The 18862-nt window shown below is 37.6% G+C and overlaps 1 protein-coding gene across 1 annotated transcript in view; it reads left to right on the plus strand.

Annotated features, from left to right (window-relative positions):
- LOC114470780 (glutamate receptor 1-like) overlaps nucleotides 1–18862 on the plus strand; it is a 60213-nt gene continuing 41351 nt past the window's right edge. Inside the window, exons 1-8 of the mRNA XM_028459110.1 lie at nucleotides 1–12; nucleotides 725–778; nucleotides 6182–6340; nucleotides 8183–8350; nucleotides 9305–9409; nucleotides 10822–10932; nucleotides 14111–14317; nucleotides 14514–14959. Coding sequence (XP_028314911.1) covers nucleotides 1–12; nucleotides 725–778; nucleotides 6182–6340; nucleotides 8183–8350; nucleotides 9305–9409; nucleotides 10822–10932; nucleotides 14111–14317; nucleotides 14514–14959 — 1262 coding nt within the window. The remainder of the gene's footprint in view (nucleotides 13–724; nucleotides 779–6181; nucleotides 6341–8182; nucleotides 8351–9304; nucleotides 9410–10821; nucleotides 10933–14110; nucleotides 14318–14513; nucleotides 14960–18862) is intronic.

Raw genomic sequence — 18862 nt, forward strand, 5'->3', positions numbered from 1 at the left:
ATGCCGATACACGTAAAATGAATCGGCCGATTAAATTTTTGTTGTTGTATTGTATGTATTTGTTGTATTAAAAAAAAAAAATCGGTCGATGGCTGACACTGAAAAAAAGTCCATATATCGGCCCGATATATCGACTGGCCGATATATCGGTCAACCTCTATTTTATACCAATAGTTTGTAGTAATGCATATTGTATATTCACCCATTTTTCTTTTCCCCAGACACTTGTTTGTTCCCATGCACACAGTCCTTAAAGCAACCTTTAATTGTTTTTTCATCCTCAACCTTGAGGATTGTTGTTGAACTAAATTAATTAGCCAGGAGCTAAAATCTTTTTAAAGGTTTAATGTTAAGCATCTCTTTGCCTTTGTTTATCGTTACAAACGGCAGACAGCAATGTTGAAAACAGGCCGAGCTGTCACAATGCAATACATCACTGAGGCCGAGGACAGAAAAGGACGTTTATAGCAAAGTCACTTCAAACAGACGAGGCGCTGACTTTTTCAAGATTTCTGGTGATGACTGTTATTTTGCTTCCTGTGGCACTTCTCTCTTCTCGTCATAGCAAAAGGCCAACGCTGAATTCTGCACTCCATGTTACACACCTGGGACACAAACACTGTTCTTTCCTTTTCACGCTTAAACTTTGGACAAATGTGCATCAGTTCTGACCTATGAGTGAACTTTTTCTCTTAACTTTTTTTGTAATTTTTTTTTTTCACAGATTGTCGAACAAGGGAAGAATGCAAAGAGCTACCACTACATTCTGGCTAATCTGGTAAGAAAGTGTTTCATTCTCTATTTTCTGTACACACACCAACCACCTTATTAGACTTAGACTTTGGTGTCAACTTCCAGTGATTATGTGATTCATGTTTTATCAATAATTCAGTCAGAAAGCATGCAAATTTATTGACAGGAAAAACCCCACTAAAAAACACTGTCTCCCTTCTTTAAACGTTTGACATCTGCTCTATTATTTGGATCTGTGCTAATGACAAGTTGGCTGCAGTTTTTATCGTTTAATGGGCGACACCAGAATTATGCACTGAAGATTGTTGCGAGGGAATAACTTTGCTGCTCTTTGTTTTGTTTAATTGTTCTAATTTTGAAGCAGAAAAAAATTGCAGATTGTTCCCACCAGTGTTGATTATGGTTATTAAAGCACATTTTGATTTAGTTTTGAAAATTGCCAAATACATTGTGATCGTAGGAGTTCTTATTCATTTTCTTCTGCAACTTCTTGGTTGTGGAACTCCTTAATGCAGCACTAATGACGTGTTTGCCATCTCATAGGGGCTATGTCAAGGATGTGCAGTTGGCCTTTTTTGGAGCCGAAATGTCAAGGTCAAAGTCAAGGTCACATCAAGTGTCAAAAACCAAAGTTTTCCATATCTCTACGAATATGTAGGGTCAAAGTTCATGACGTCACAAAAAAAACAAATAAATACTTTTTTTTCCCTATAACTTAACCACAAATTGAGATACAGTTCTCAGACTGGTACCATTGAACAACATTTCCCTTCAATGTGTGACCTTGACCTTCACTCAAGGTCATATATGAGGTCAAGGTCAGTCTTCTGTTTTTCCTGCATTATTACTTTCAATTTAATAAGTAAAAGAACAACATAAAGGGACATTACTCATTAACAAAAGACACACAATAAAATGTCTTTAACATTAACAATTCTATTTGCCATTTTTTTCAAATTGCCAAATACTTATTCGCCTTGCGAATACAGGTCTTGCTTCATTTGATATTGTTTTTGTAATTTTTTTTTATTTTTTTTTTTAATTTGTCATAGTCTAGTTGTGTCACTTAAAAAATGTAGTTGACAAAAACTGAAGAAAATGTTACTCGACAAAATTAACACTGGTTCTCACAATTCACATTTTACTCAAAAATAATGACTCGCTTCTAAAACATACATTAGTTACATTAGTTCAAAGACGAGTAACTTTAATCACACCGGGGGCCACATTATCACCATTCATGTCAGCCTTTAGAATAATGAAATTCGAGCATTAACACAAGAAAGAACAAAGTATGTGTTGTCATTTTCTATTTATTTTTCTGCCATTTTTGATATTCTTGTTGTTTTGTGTATTTTTTGTGTTATTGAATTCATTTTCTGTGTCTTTGTTGCCATTTTGCACATTTTTATCCTAACTTAGTGTATTTTTCTGGGATTTTGTCCATTTTTGTAGTCATTCTGTGAATATTTTTGTCATTTTGTTGATTTTTTTTTGTTATTTTATGTATTTTTGTTGTTTTGTATCTCTTTTGAAACATTTTGTGCATTCTTTTGTTCTTTTTGTCAAGATGAGATCGATTGCTGCATGTAGCCAGTTGCCCATGTCTGTATTAGTTCATTAAAACAGTAACAGAGAAGTCTACCACATACAATTCATGCAAGCAATAACAGGGAGTACAAAAAAGGTGTATTAAATGAAGAAAAAAAAAAGAGATGCAAAGGATCCGTGCACGCTCCCAGTAACAGAGAGAAAGGTCAAGCAGCCAAAGGTATAGACCAAGCTTCTATCCATTAACTGACACTTTTCATCGGGTTTATTCCACCACAGCGCTCACTAAAGGCAACCTGACAAAAAGAAAAGTGGCATCAACAGAAGCAGTGGTAATAACAGCATTAATATATCGGAACTAGCTTCAACACTTTCTCTCTGCGGGGGTTTTAGATTGGCTCCATCTCTCTTGTCTGGCTGGTTTGCCAGATTTAATTTCAAATGATAAGCCTCAGACCGTAATAACAGCTGATACGCAAAGTGCTCACAGTCGTTTATAATGGCTCTATTAAAGAGTTTGAGCATAAATTACTTTTATGTGTTCCACCACCTTTTAGAATTGCACAGACAATGTCTTGCTCAGGTCCATCCGTACACTTAAAAAGAAGCACCTAAATGTGTTCGAAATAACCTCATTGTTAGTGAGAGCTTGTTTCTATAGTAACCTCCACAGCTCGTTGCGTCGCATTAGCTTATTTACGAGGAAGAAAGAAAAAAAAGACACATCTCTGTCTGTTCAAGTGAGAAAAATGGACATCTGGCAGAGAGTGCAGGTATGTTAGGGAGACGGCAGTGATCACAGAAGGCAGACTGAACATTAGTGTTGTTCTCAGAACCACATTATCCAAGACCAAGACTTGCCTGAGACCAGAATGCACCAAGACCAAGACACAACCAAGGCTTTTGGGAACCGAGGCCAAGACCATAAAAAATAGAAAAATTAAAATTAAAACCATGACAAGGTTCGACAGTTAAAAAACATTCTATCTTTAGTTTCTTTTAAAGGTTCCATGTCATGCTATTTTTAATCCATCTCGATTTGTTCTAAGAATCCCAAAAACATAATATTTGAGGTTTATTTTCCCAAACTCATCTGTTTTTCAGAGTTTTAGTCTCTGAAAAGTAACTTTCTGAGCAATTCTTCACAAACAGGCAGATTTGCGGCCTACTTATGCATATTCATGACTGGGCGTGTCTATAGACGGAACACTGACTTCCTCCTCCCTGCACGGTGACGTAGGGCCAGAGGACGGCCACCCTCCTCCCACCCACTCCGTAGCCGAGCTCATGCTGCTTTATAAACATGAGACAGTCTGTACATACATAGACTATAGAAAATACATACATAGCACCGCGTGAAGGACGCTAAAATGCTCACCTTCGTAGGCGTGTCTGTTTACATGTCAGTTATGGCAGAGAGCTTCCTGGAGGCGTGGCTTCTCCAGCTCAGTGCCGCGTCAAATTCATCATCAAAATGGGAACGCGTCATCAAATTGGAGCGAGGTGTTTGGGCTCACCCTGCAGTAAGAAGGAGCAAATCACCCTCTAACTAACGATTGAGGGAATCAATGAAAAAAAACACTTGGGCATGTGTATGAAGCCTAAATAGCACTTTTATGATGTTTAAAGCACAGAGCAGTTGATTTAGTCAACATGGGCCTTTTAAATACATTTGATGGACCAAAAAGGCGTCTGCAACTCTATCAAAGCAGAACATGTAACTGAATTCTTGGGAAAAAAAAAAACAAAAAAAAAACATGTATTAAAACTACTGCTGCTACTAATACATTCACAATTATTCTAAATATCTGAAAACAAGTTTTTTTTAGTTTTTTTTTTTTTTTATGTCAGGTAAATGTACAATAAACTCCCACCTCTCTCTCCCGCTTATGTGTAGTGGTGTGTGCGTCACTTAGTCACATTAGGAAGGTTTCAGTCATTATACGAGGTGGATTAATGCATGAATTAAGGATATTTATCATTTATCACATTTTTGCCCTTGTTATCACATAAAAAAAGATTGAAAATAGCAGGAATTAGTGCAAGTCTTGACTGATCCGGGCAGTCCGAGACCGAGACAAGACCGAATAAAAATGCTTCCGAGGCAAGACCAAGACCTTTAAAATAATAATAATAATAATAAAAAAATGCGTTTTATTTGTAACACACTTGACATTTGTACACAAATCTCAGAGTGCTCCAGGGAGTGAGAACAGTAATACAATCAAGATAGAATAAAAAGGCTAGAAACATTACTTAAATAAATCAGTTTTTAAAATGTGACCTCAAGACCATTCTCGATTACTACAACCAGGGTTGGGGTCAGTTGTAATTGTAATTGATAATTAATTACAGTTATGGTGTAATTATTGTGATTCTAATTCTAAAAATCAGCTACTGTCGTAATCGTAAAAAAGTTGTTATTGAGTTTAGGTAATTGACTTTGTAATTGTATTTGCCATGAAAATTCTATTATAATTAGAATTTAACGCAAAACTAGGGAACCATGTCTATCTCTACACATATGTAGTATGTATTAAAATATGTTTTATATCAAGCTTTCCCACATTTTACCATTTCAAAAGCTGTAATCAAGAGGTACACTGACACAAAAAAGGCTTATATGCCCACACCGTAAATATTAAAAGCTATATTTTCATTGATTAAGAGGCCTAACATGGTAACCAGTAGATAGAAAAGAAATGAGATGATATATATTTGTTTTTAGTGTATTTTCCAGCTGATTTAGGAACTGTTATCATAAGAGATGCTGACAGGATTAAGAATTGAGAACACAATTGTAATTTACTTTCTGAGGATAAAAAAGTCATTATAATTGCTGGTCACTGTCATCAAAGATTGATTCCCGTGTTTTTTTTCCGAGCGACAGACAATTCCGAGAGGAGGGTCACCTTTTCTTCTCATCAGTCAAAACTTTGCTTTCAAACTTCTGACAAATCACTGAAAAATCATCCCTCCTCACTCCGTCTCTCCTCTGCCGCCTCCTCTTCTTCCTCGCGCTGACAACAGCCTGCTGAGACACTAAAGCACTCGCTCCCACTCTCTGCCTCTCTCCACACAATTGTCAAAAGGAAAGAATTCACGTTGAAGATACCATTACACTAAATCACATCCTTCTCCATTCTCTGCTGCCACAGGCAAACCTCACATGTTCACACTAGCCGATACGGTTTTGATCCAGCCTTTGTTAACAGCAGAGCGTGAGTCGTCAGTCAGTCTCAGATTAGCTGCACGATGTTCCACCATAAAATGAGATTTTTTTTTTTTTTCTTCTTCTTCTCTACCATACAACTCGTGTCCCTCAGGAAAAACACCAAACAATATACATGCAAGTGCATAAGTGGGAAAAACTGAGCCTGGCACTTTTGACGACTAAAATACAATAACAACCTGCATAGATTGGGTACAGTTTAGATATTTGATACCAAATGTTGAATAAAGATGAGATTAAATTATATTATAGATATTATAGATTGAATTATAAAATGAGTAAACTAATGGGAAGGAAGAAAGCAGCATCTGTTTGATCTTTTTCTCAGTTTATGAAGGAAAACTGCATCATGTGACACACATGGTTATCCTTAGAATTAGATTAAAATGATTTAAACTCTTTCTGAATGTTGTCAATATTGAGAGTCAGTCTTGAGATATTGAAAAATCCAAAAATATGACGAAAAGTGAAAATTTCCGCTGTATGGCCAACAAGTGTGACTTGTTGAGTGTCCTTTAGTTTTCTATGGAGATGCTGGGTAGGTATATGCAGTCAGAACAATGCAAGCATTCCTGCACTGAAACCATTTTATTAAAGAGAAGTTTGAAGTTTTTTTTTCTTCCCTCTTTTGGAATCTTGCTTCAGGGTTTCCTCGACATTGACTTGACCGACCTGAGAAAAGGCGGAGCCAACATCACCGGTTTCCAGCTCGTCAACAACTCGGCGCCGAGCGTGAGCCGCGTTGTCCAACAATGGATGGAGTTTGATAACAAAGACTCCAAACTGCCCAAGACTGTACTAAAGGTATGTATTTAACGAAGGCTGTGCAATTAATCTAAATTTGATTACGATTTTGATTGTTAGACTCAACGATTACAAAACAACTTCTTTTTTTTTTGTTTTATTATTTCATTTTACGTAAGTTTTATTTGCTAAATAAAACAAACTTTTACAATTTTGGATATCTGCAAAGAATAAAGCTTTGCACACACAAGAAAAAAAAAAAGTATTATTAATACTAACTTTGAATTGTTTAATTGCACGCACTTGCAAGCTCCTTTGCCCCGCCCCTTTCAAAGCTAAAGCTAACACGAGGAAAGTTGTTGCTAGTGGTCTTAAAACATGGCAGAAGAAATGCAGCAAAAATGCTTGGTAAACAAGTGGCAAGGCAAATTTTCTTCTATGAGAACACTTTGGGTTTGACGATGAAGACTTAGAACAGACACATATCACGTGCAAGAAGTGTTATTTGTTTTGTTTTTGTTTTGTTTTTGTTTTTTTTTTTGTGCAAAAGTGAACATACTTGATTTGTGTTTGAAGGTTTATTTGTTTTTATTTTTCACATTTATTTTTTTTATTAGGAGAGAAATAGTTACAGATTTTCAAAGTCATGTGGTTTTGCTCTTCCATTTTGACATTATGAAACTTAGAACAAAACAAAACAAAAAAAACAATAGAGAGAGGTGGGGATGCCCTATGGGTTTACATAGCATGATCAACAGTAGCAATTATCAGTATTTATATTTCAATATTACATGAAATCATATACTGACACAAAAATGCTTATATGCCCACACCAAAATAATTAAAAGCTACATTTTCATTGATTAGGAAGCCTAACATGGTTACCAATAACTAGAAAAGAAATTAGATGATAGATATTTGTTTTTAGTGTATTTCACAGCTGATCTAGGACCTGTTATCATAAGAGATGCTAACAAAAAGCTAACACTAGAGGAAAGTTCACTTTAATTAGGTTATGTCTTTCGATCTCAGTAATTGGGATAAACTGTAATTGAACTTCAGTAATGGAGAACATAATTGTAATTTACTTTACAGAAGATAAAAAATTATCATAATTGGAAAAAAATGCTGGTCACTGTAATCGTAATTGAATTGTAATTGAAGATGGGTAATTGAAAACATAATTGTAACAGAAAAATGTTATTAACCCCAACCCTGCCAACACTACTAAACACTGAAAAAAACAATAGAGAGAGGTGGGGGTGCCCTTTTGGTTTACATAGCATGATCAACAGTAGCAAATATCAGTATTTATATTTTAGCATTACATGAAATCATATCTTGTAGGCTTAACATATTCTGTCCATTTTGACCATATTCTATAAAATAAGGCCACTTGCAAATTCAACTTAAATAATTTTTTTTCCCGTCATGTATATGTCGTGTACAATGTTGATCCAATCCTCGTTCATTGGTTTTTCAGGCTTGAGCCATCTTCTGATGATGGCCTTTTTACTTGCTGCCAAGAGAATGTACAGTAGTTTATTGTCTATAAGCAGCCCTGTATTTAACAATATTTGATTTTATTCGTTGGTGGTGCTTGTAATATTGTCCTATTTTAATTCAGGATTTTCATTGTTTGGACCTTATATGTGGAATGTCAAATATATTTTAGTTGTTTCATAATCATATATAATTATTTTAATTAAGTTTTCTGTTAATATGAGCTGCTTGGATGTGTGCATATATTTTAAAGGCTAAAACATACAACCCTGTATTGAAAGTAAAGGTGGAAATATTTCCAATATACAATCTTTGTTGGAATTCAGCACTAGTAACTACTGTTTTCACTCCACATGGAATCATGTACTTTATTCTTTAAACACTCTGCTCTCTCCCCAGTACACTGGCGCTCTGACCTATGACGGAGTTAAAGTCATGTCCACAGCCTTCCAGAATTTAAGGAGACAAAGGATAGACATATCGCGCAGAGGGAACGCGGGAGAGTGTCTTGCCAACCCACCCGCTCCCTGGGGACAGGGCATAGACATCCAGAGAGCCCTGCAGCAGGTCTGTCTGAACACATGGGTGAAAAGAAGCTAACGCGTGCACAAGCCCACACAGGCGTGCACACACACACATCCCCTCCACGCACTCATATTTGTGAGTGGCACATTGGCTAACGGCTCCTGAGTTGAGGCTGGCTGAACAAATTAGGTCTCATTCTGTCGTGTAAAGTTCACATTAAGTCGTATGAGAGCTCTCTAGTATCAAATGTGACATTGTGGCTAGTAAACAAAACCTGGAGGCAATTGCGTGCGGCCATTATCGCCGTGGAATATGACATCAACTATTGAGTTTGGAAAGGTAATACATGGCAATGCAAACAGTGGACTGGCTATGAGACCTCTTGAGCTCATAGACTTGGATGTGTTTCTAGGAATGAAGATAATGGGAGAAATGTTGGCAAAATGGAGCCATTTTAAATATGGTTCCATTCAGCCAAAACCTAAATTCACTAGTGATTCACAATTAGTAACAGCATAATAATTTACCTTTGCCCAGTTTATTTTTTTTCATGTAATCTGTTGAGATGTGTCAAAAATTGTGCATGCGTCTATGTTTGCGTGTGTTCGTGTGTGTGTGTGTGTGTGTGTGTGTGAAAGAAAGATTCTATCTGCCCAAGGATAGACTGCAGTTTGTATTCGCTCAATTAACTTCATCTCACAGTCGAGACAAACACACTGCACTGTCGACAACCTCGTGCACACACACACACACACACACACGCACACACAGACTGTCATTCACCCCTGCAGGGACCCAGGCCTTTTTTTAAATGAAAACTATGTAAATACAAATAAGCTAAGTTTAACATGCAGCATGTGTGAGCGTGACATGCCAACGCACAGACGTGACATTGATGGCCTGTTTATTCTACTTCACAGCAGCCATTATTTATCCAACTGTCAGGTGAGTGAGCGCGTCTCAATGACTTATTCAGTATCTGTGACTCCATTACAGGTCCGCATTGATGGATTGACTGGTCACATTCAGTTTAACGAGAAAGGTCGCAGAACCAACTACACTGTTAGCATCATGGAGTTAGCGCCTTCGGGACCCAAGAAGGTATGCCAGCCTGAGGCTGTGCCTGTGGCCTCCTTTATTTAGTTGTTTTTTCCATTATGTTCTGCATTTTCAAACTGTACACCAGGGTGTTGAAAAAAATCAATTCGGCGATATTATGTTGCGCGATTATCGGATCAATTCAAAATGCATCCATATACTGTATATATTTTTTTTCTTTTTTCTAACCTTTATTTAACCAGAAAAATATTTTCCACTACAGGAGACATTGTAACTGCGTAAATAAGTAAGTTTTTTCAATAAAATCTAAAAAGAAAGTACTAACTTTCTGCATTTACTGTATTTGTTGTTCTAGGCATATACCTCAGTGAAGTTGCACTAAAGTCATGTTGCACTAAAAGTCAAAGTTGGTTTAAAAGCCACAGGCAGATTACATGTTATTTTTTTTATTTTAAGTTGTTGGCACATGGCATGTTAAAGCCAATGTTTTAAGTGTAAAATATGCCAATAAAATATATTTCATACATAATGTTCTCAGGAAGGTGTACAAATTTACAGATTAGTTCTTTCTTAATAATCGCCTTATACTTATATATTGTATTGCATCGTATCGTATCGTGACCTATGTATCGGGATAGGAATAGTATCGCCAGATGCCAGGCAATACACACCCCTACTGCACACACGGTTGTTGGGTTTTTTCTTTCTTTCTTACAATGGATTATATATTTTGTTAAGCACGCTGAGATGACTTTGTAGTAATTTGCACTATTTAAATAAAGTTGAGTTGAGTTCAAATTTGGCTTTTCTCATTCTTGCTAAACTCACGGAAATTGTTCTTGCAAATTCCTGAATGTGCTGAGTGCAACTTTGTTAAGGAGCAAAAATGGCTTTTTATACACAAAAAAACAAGTGATTTGACAACCAGGTACACAAAATACAAAAAAGAGAAAGGATTTAATACTTTAATATTCTGCAAAATCTAATTGATTTTTATTTGACTTTATTCCACATGCTGATCATCTCTGATACTTTATCTGTGCCGTCCTGAACACATTGAGTTTCCATTGGAATGAAATGTGTAAATGTGCAAATACTGTAGAATAATGTACAGTAGTACCACAGGGATTGAGCAAATAAAGGAATGTAAGAAGCATTTAGGTGATTGTGGCTAGCAATACATTAAGGTGTACATGATTATTTTGCCAAACAAAGAGATACTAAAATAGAAGGATACTGCCACCATAAAATATAGGTTTATTGGCCTCTCTTTAAAGCAGTTTTCCAAATAATAAAAAGGAGTGTAAAAGGTAGTGAAATGTTTCTCACTGTAGGTGGCGGTGACAGTAAAAGGAAAACAACTTCAATTAAACCTTTTTTCTTCTACTTTACTAACTTTATATTGTGAATAATTTTTGTACCTTTTTTTTTTTTAATCTCTCTTCTTGTTTTAGGTGGGCTATTGGAATGAAGATGAGAAGTACGTGACCACGGCCACCTTCGTGAGAAGCGCCAATGACACATACGGACTGCAAAACAGAACCTACATCGTCACCACCATCTTGGTATGTTTTAAAAGAAATGTTTAGGAAGAAAAGTAGCTGAGGTTTAAAGGTATAGACTGAGAGAGGAAAAGGTCTGGGTAACCTTCTCCATTGTTTTTATTCATTTGTTTTTTTTTATTGAGATCCCAAAGCTGAAGACAGTTGAAACAATTACTTCTTCTTTTTTCCTGATGTGCATCCTCAGATATACAAACATGATAATTACATTTTGGAACAAAGGGCAGAGTCTGGGAGACTGTAACATCTTTTGAGTTCTTTGAAATTCACAGTGAATAAGTACAATAACATTGGAAAAATTGTAAATACTCCAGAGGATAAGTGTAATAATACAGATTCTGGCGTGGCAGGTATCACAATGACTGCAATCATTTCTAGGTAAGGTGCTCTTGAATGTACGTATTATTTATGTACATTCAACCATAGAGGCCACCAGTTCCCAAATGTCATCAACTTTAGACAAAAACAGACATTTTTTTAATCCCTCGTTCACAAACATACGTTCGTTTGCCAACAAAAAATAATGACCTTAAATGGTCAGAACGAGAGTGTACGTAAGATAATTGAATATCCAAGGAATGTGTTTGAAATGCAAACTGAACAGCTCTGATGAACAATTCCAGGTCGAACAGTGAAGTGTGCGCTGCTACTCTCCTGTGAGAATTAATCAGATGAAGGTTTTCTGCTGTATTTGTCATGTAATAGGCACTCACCGCTTAGCAGAAAAAGGTATTTTGGTGACTATCAAAGTCAAAAGGCAGAATGGAAAAAAAAAAAAAGAAAATGGCTGTCTCAACCGAGGCAAGTCCTCCATTTTACGTTGATGTTCAATGGCCACATTAGGGAGCACATTACATGCACGACTTCCAATAAAAAGAAACGCAGTGCACATTTCAGCCTCGGCGTTCTTGGCAATGTATAAATAGCATTTTAAAGCTTTTAACTATCTAATATTGTGGAAATGGCTGTTAGACAATCAAACTAAAATAGATAGACTCCCAAGTCACTATAATAAATCCATTTCTCTCTGTGCTCGGCTTTTATCTTATGCACCAGTGTTGAGATGAACAGAGTTGCGTGTGCAGCAGCTGTTGCTTTAAATAGTTGAGTGGCAGAAGATCTCGGCGTTCAATCAATACAACCCAGTCCTGAAGGATTTTTTCTTAAGGTCAGTGTGAGTGTGTCAGATTCGTTCTGTGACTCGCATGGTGTGAAAGCACTGTACGGTCGGACCTTTTCCTCCCCGTGTCTCCCTGGGGTGCCATTTGTCTCCCCAAGGGCCTCGGGTTATGTGTTGCAATGATTACCTTCACCCTCAGCCATAAAGCGCAGGCGATCACTGAAGACTGTAAGACAGAAAGGGAAGCCCCTCGTTTCTACACCCCGATGAATCCTGGTGGCCTGGATTTGCTCAGCTCCAGAGCTCACACTAAAAACAGACAGACCTAACTACTTGTGGGAATTAGGGTTTTCTGAATTCTGGTCAGTGCTCAGACACGGCCGACTGGAGTCGTGTATGAAAGACAATTTTTCTGAAGCAAAGCAGGGGCCCCAGGTGTCATGTCAGTTTTGATTTCTTTGGACGGTCAATCAGTGTGCGTTATAACGAGAAGAACAGGCTGGCACTGGGGCAGAGGTGAAAAACCCTGTCAGCATCGCTGTCTGTTTCAGGGCTTGAGTACACAATCATAAGCGCACACACAGCCTGTGATTTGAAACCGACTCAGCTCTGTAATTTTGCTCACATTTTATCAACAGCTCTGTGTGGCAATGTTCAGATTACACTTAGACACCTTTTATATTTAAATTACAGCATAACTCAAAGGAACAAAGCCAAAAATAATACAGTTTAATTCAATATAATTATCTATTCTGCATAATGATTCACATTTTGATTCCATTCTTCCTTTTTTCCTAAAGCCACAGCTATGAATAAGTAGCATAATGTTCTGTGGTACTTAGAGAAATATTGTCCATTACCACACAAATTTATAAAAGCTTTACGAGAATCAAAGTCTTTCTCATTTACTGGAATGCTGCCTATGGTTTAATTTGCCCAATCTGCTGACAGTAATTGGGATAACTACATTACAATAACCTCAGTTACTTCTTGAAATTATTTGTCAAGGGTAAAAGGATTGACAATTTTAATGGTCAGCTTTGTGTTGGACTGGTTAGCTTTACTGCCTCTCAGCACAAGAATTAAAACTTTAAGTCTCACTGGTTGCCCACTCAGCCTGTCTCAACCAACCATGTGATAGACTGTTTTTCACTGGGGTTTATTCTGGCTTTGAGCCTGAGTCACCTGGGATACGACTCAAAGCATGTGTCAAACTCAAGGCCCAGGGGCCAAATCCTGCTCTTGAGAGCATCATCTTCGACTCGCAGGAAAAAGTAAGAATGAGAGCAAAAACATGAATCATTGTGTAAATTACAAACTAATTCATTTGTAGGTATCTCACTCCCTCCACATTCACAAATTAAATTAAAGTCTACGATATTTTCATGGGAAAACAGCCTTGTCATGCTTATATCACATGATAGGAGACACTTTTCTCCTCCCAAACTGTGGGAAAAACTCTAATTTTTTTTACACAAAATTACTCTAAATTACACAAAATTCCTCTAAATTACACAAAATTTGGTCACAAAATCAACCAATATAAACCACTTATTCCTTGGCTATTGTTGATGCCCTCTTATATTGTATAAGGGTTATAAGTGGAAGTACAAACTAGAGCACATTAATATTGAAATTGCTTTTTTTTTTTTCCCCCTCCCAAAATCTGTGGCCAAGTTTGACACCTCTGCTCTAAAGCAGCGATTCTCAACTGGTGTGTCGGGACCCAAAAGTGGGTCGCAGACCTGTACAGGGTGAGTTGCAGATAGCTGGTCAAAAATAAATAAATTCTTTAATGTCTCTTCTGTTGAACTTGTCTTTTATTTTGAAAGAAACATTTCTATTGACAGGCATGCTGTGAAATGCGTGTTGCACTGGAAAATATATAGATTTATATTTTAAAAAAGATCAAAATTTAATGACCATGGCAAAATGTGGGTCCCAGGGTGAAACCAGTTGAGAAACCATGCTCTAAAGTATATTTTGATACAAAAGATTAGATTTTTTTTTAGATATTTAAATAAATTATCGTTCAACACATTGTTTCCTCCCCTTCAACAGGAGTCGCCATATGTGATGCTGAAGAAAAACCATGAGATGTTGACAGGGAACGATAAGTACGAGGGCTACATTGTTGAGCTGGCTGCCGAGATTGCTAAGCATGTCAGCTACCAATATAAACTGAAAGTTGTCTCCGACGGCAAGTATGGAGCCAGAGATCCAGAGACCAAAATGTGGAACGGCATGGTGGGAGAGCTGGTCTATGGGGTGAGTCATGGCACTTCCACACTGTAATATTTAGAGATAGATTGCTAATTGCAGTCAACACATGGATGTAAAGTTTTGGGACTTTTGCTTTCTGTATAAAACTGTCGCAACAATTGGTTTTCCATCTAGACATGAGATCATCTTGAACGGTGATGGTATTGTGGAGTTATTCACCCACCTATATGTGTCTCCTCAGAAAGCAGACGTGGCTGTTGCCCCACTCACTATAACACTCGTACGTGAAGAGGTGATCGACTTTTCCAAGCCTTTCATGTCTCTGGGTATTTCAATCATGATCAAGAAACCCACCAAGTCCAAACCCGGCGTGTTTTCATTCCTGGACCCTCTGGCTTATGAAATCTGGATGTGCATAGTATTCGCCTACATCGGCGTCAGCGTGGTTCTGTTCCTCGTCAGTCGCTTCAGCCCGTACGAGTGGCACGCTGAGGACTATGAGGAAGGAGCGGAGCCACAGAGTCCAACACAAGCTGCAGCCACTAATGGGGTCCAGCAGGGTCAGACACCTACTCCACAGAACACAAACCAGCAGAGTCAAGAGCAAACCAATGAGTTTGGCATCTTTAATTCCCTTTGGTTTTCACTGGGCGCCTTCATGCAGCAGGGCTGTGATATCTCACCACGGTAAGACAAAACACTCTCAAATAACACTGTAGTCTTTGTGATCGCTGTGTTTCCGCTCCTGTTGAACTCATTGAGTCCCATTCACATCTATAGACGTGAATTGTTTTTTTCGGCTGGGGTTGCTAAGAGACAGTGTGATAAAGCTCTCCGGTGAATATCTGACCAACTGGTGACATGTAGGTGGCAGCAGCGCACCTTTTGATGAGAGATCGCCTTTGATGGGCAGAGCTCAGAGGGAGAGGAACGAAGATTACGAAAAACAAAAAATGGTGCTACGAGAATTGATGCTTAAGTTCCCACCAGCTCACAGCAGCACACACTCAACCAGGGCATGTGTGGAACTAAGTAGACTATTGAGAGTGTCGCAATGGTGAGATGAAATGATCAAAAAAAACGGGGCACTTGGCATGACCGGGAGGAGGAGGAAGTTGCGTGTGTGGAGAATGACGGGGTAGAGACTTGGATGACGGCCAAAATACAGTAAGAAAACCATTCGAGTCTGACATAGATATCAAAATAATAATAATTTTGCGATCAAAAGCCCAGTCTGAGTGTTGTTTTTATAGTAGGAAACTAATGTTGAGGTGTCCCTAAGAGCAAAAGAAAATTGCTTCAAAGTCATTAATAGGTTTTTTCAGAAAAAGTCATTTTTCTCAGCTGAAGAACGAAACAAGCTAGAAACAAAACAGTAGAAACGGTAACTTAGTGTTTTCTCATCTGTCACATAATTAGTGGGATTGATTGTCTTTTTGTCTTTGACAACATGGTTGAGACTTTTTATCTTGATAAAGATTTTTTATGGGAAGTTACTAGTAATACAGAGCAAAGATTAGCCTTAGCTGATGAGGTACAGAGGTAGTTTATGCTGCGGGCTGATGTCATTCCTGAATAACTTGAGTTGGCATTAAATATCAAGTAAACTAATGCAAGAATCAATAATGTATGATTAGTCTGTGTGTCCAACAGTGTGTCCCAAGCTGGGTTTCCATTACAGTTTTTTGCAAAATAAAAGCTATTGTTAAAGTTTCAACAAAGTGTAATTGTTCTTTGAACGTGTTTCCATTGAAGGTTGTTTTGGAGAGAAACCTCGTAACTACCATGAAATCTCATCCCTCGAGACGTTGCTGCAGGAAGATGGATGCTCAAAACCTCCTTATAACGCTCTGCATTCCTGTGTTGTTTGCTGTTTAATGTGGCAGTAATCATTTTTAAGTGTAATGCTAAGAAATAGGAAATACACGTACCGTGCCATGTTTTCTCAGAGATAAGTGGTCATGTGACCAGGTACGTCATTTTCTGTGACATGTAATTGCGGAAAACATCTTTCCATGGCGCTTTTGCGATACATTTCAATATCAAAACGTCTGAAATACCTCCTCATGAAAGTGTAAAAACTTTTTTGTGATATTTGAGTGTTTTTTTTTTTTTTTTTTTCAAAATTCAGGTGTTATCCATTTTTATTGCTCTATTTAGATTTTGCACATTTCCCAGGCTAATGGAAACGCAGACTGACTGTTTCGGTGTCTTGGTGTCTATATTGAGTGGTATGTGTGTGATGATGGTTCTCCAAGTCTCTCATTTCCCACATTATGAAACCTGTGCTAAAAGGTCACCTATTAAGAAAGCTCATTAAGTATCTAATGTTAGTGACGATGAGGTTGACTTCCTAGATGTTCCACAGGGACAAGCAGAAGATAAGAGGAGTAGATAATGTCAGTATCAATGTACGCTCTGAGCCCACAGAAACAGGTGGAGTAATGAGTAGACAGATTTTCTTGTCTCGTTAAATATTAAGACGCATGGTCGCATACAATATTTAAAACTGCAGCAAGCCCAGTGTATCTGTTCTGTGTGATTTAGTAGAGGAATGGAGGAAAAGAATCAGATTAATTTAAAGAAGTTTAAATGTAAATAGCTGTTAATTACATCTTGGAATCAGAGAGGATTTTTAGATTTGATGAACAGAAATTGGCTCCTAGATGTACCATCTGCTTTCAGACTAATGAACAAGGTGCAGGAAGTTAGAGATGCTTCTGTCCTGTTTGAGTGTCAGAGTAGACGATGCAGAAGCTGTTCTGCACTCAACTGTATCATCAAGCCTTGAGAGACAGTAAACAATAGCTGAGCACCAGTAGCAAACATGTTTCTAAAAGGGATCTTTCACCGTTTTTACAAATGTGACCTACAATCTTTGAAATGTGCTTAATAGAAGATCTATGCCTAACAAAACACATTATTTTGCACCATATTAGTTTTATTAACTTTTAAAAATGGGACTACTTTACCATTTGAGAGCCATGTTGAAATGATATGATGTAAATCGCCCCTTTCAGCCCATTGAGTTCTATAGGAGGGGAAGCATTCAGGATCATTTGGCAGCTTTTTCAGTCAAAATGACAACTTGTGCTGCTTTGGGTTGTTCTAAAAATCAGTAAAAGTTGAAAAAGTCAATGTAAACCTCTTTTGTTTACCAAAATTTGATAAACAAAATCCGTGCCCCCCGGCATGAAGAAGAGGAGAGCAAAAAAATCCAGACTTAAACCATTAAACATTACCTTCAAACATTTCTGGCAAGAACGCCGGTTCAACCAAGACAGATTCAACTTGGGTCAACATTAATGAGCAGCAGTCGATCCTTGTTACCTGTATTTACATGCACGTAGCTGCTCTTCTCTTCTTCATGCCGTCTACGAAACAGCAGAGAAGGAGCTGTCGCCTCCTGCAGTCACAGATTTTTTTTGGGGCACGGATTTTGTTTATCAAATTTCGGTAATTTGATAACTTTTTTTTTTACTTTTACTGAGTTGTCATTTTGCCTGAAAAAGCTGCTAAATGATCCTGAATACTTCACCTCCTATAGAACTCAATGGGCTGAAAGGGGCGATTCACGTCATCAATGACGTCATTTGAACATGGCTGCGCGCTGCGTTCAAATGGTAAAGTAGTCCCATTTTTAAAAGTTATTAAAAGTAATGAGAACATTTCAAAGGTTTTAGGCCACATTTGTACAAACAGTGAAGGATCCCTTTGAAACTGGTTCCCGCAATCTATTTTTTTTATTAGATAAAATCATCATCTATGCATCATAGATCAATGAATCGAACATAATTTACTCCGAAATGAAGGGAAAAAGGTGAAATTGGCTGCTTGCAACTTTGTTTTGATTTCCATTGTAAACGGTCTTGGTTGTGAAGTCTTGTAGACAAATGTTTTTGCTTCGTTCTAACCATGATTTCTTGTGTTTTGCCCCAAAAAAGTGACTTCCCAACACATTTCTGGTGTTTTCACGGACTGGAAGTTGTTGCAAAATAATGGCAGCTGTTTATATTCGTGTTTACACAGAAAGTCCAAATCTGTATGAAATTGACAGTGATATCATGGGGAATACAGGAACAAGCTAGAACAAAAATGGTGTCAAACGAAACACTGTCCTCCTTGTCTGGAGAAGAAAAACAAGAAATCACCAAAAGAATGAAGTAAAACAGTTCTATGCATCTGTTTACAGGACTCTACATCCCACAATGCCATATGTGAAATTTTTGTGAAAATGTCAATAAGAGAGTGTAATCCATGTATCATTCGTTCATTCTTTTTTCATTATGTAACAAAAACATGAAAAATGAAAAAAACACTCATTATTTGATATTTGTTTCCAAAACCAAAATGAAAAAACGAAAAACGCCTTGTTTTTCAAATTCAAGTTCACTTCGGAAGTGAAGCGTTACACATTCCAAGATATCGTTAGCTCTGCAACACTTAGGAGTCTCTAAATCCTCTGAAATGTCCGTGAGGAGGTTCTGTGCCCAACACCAGCTAAAGTGAAAAGGACACGTTTCGGATGCACAGTTGGAAGAAGCGATCTTGTCATGCCGAACTGCCGTTAGCATAGCCGTTAGCGTCGGA

The sequence above is a fragment of the Gouania willdenowi genome, chromosome 10 (assembly GCF_900634775.1).
Source record: "Gouania willdenowi chromosome 10, fGouWil2.1, whole genome shotgun sequence".
Lineage (NCBI taxonomy): Eukaryota > Metazoa > Chordata > Actinopteri > Blenniiformes > Gobiesocidae > Gouania > Gouania willdenowi.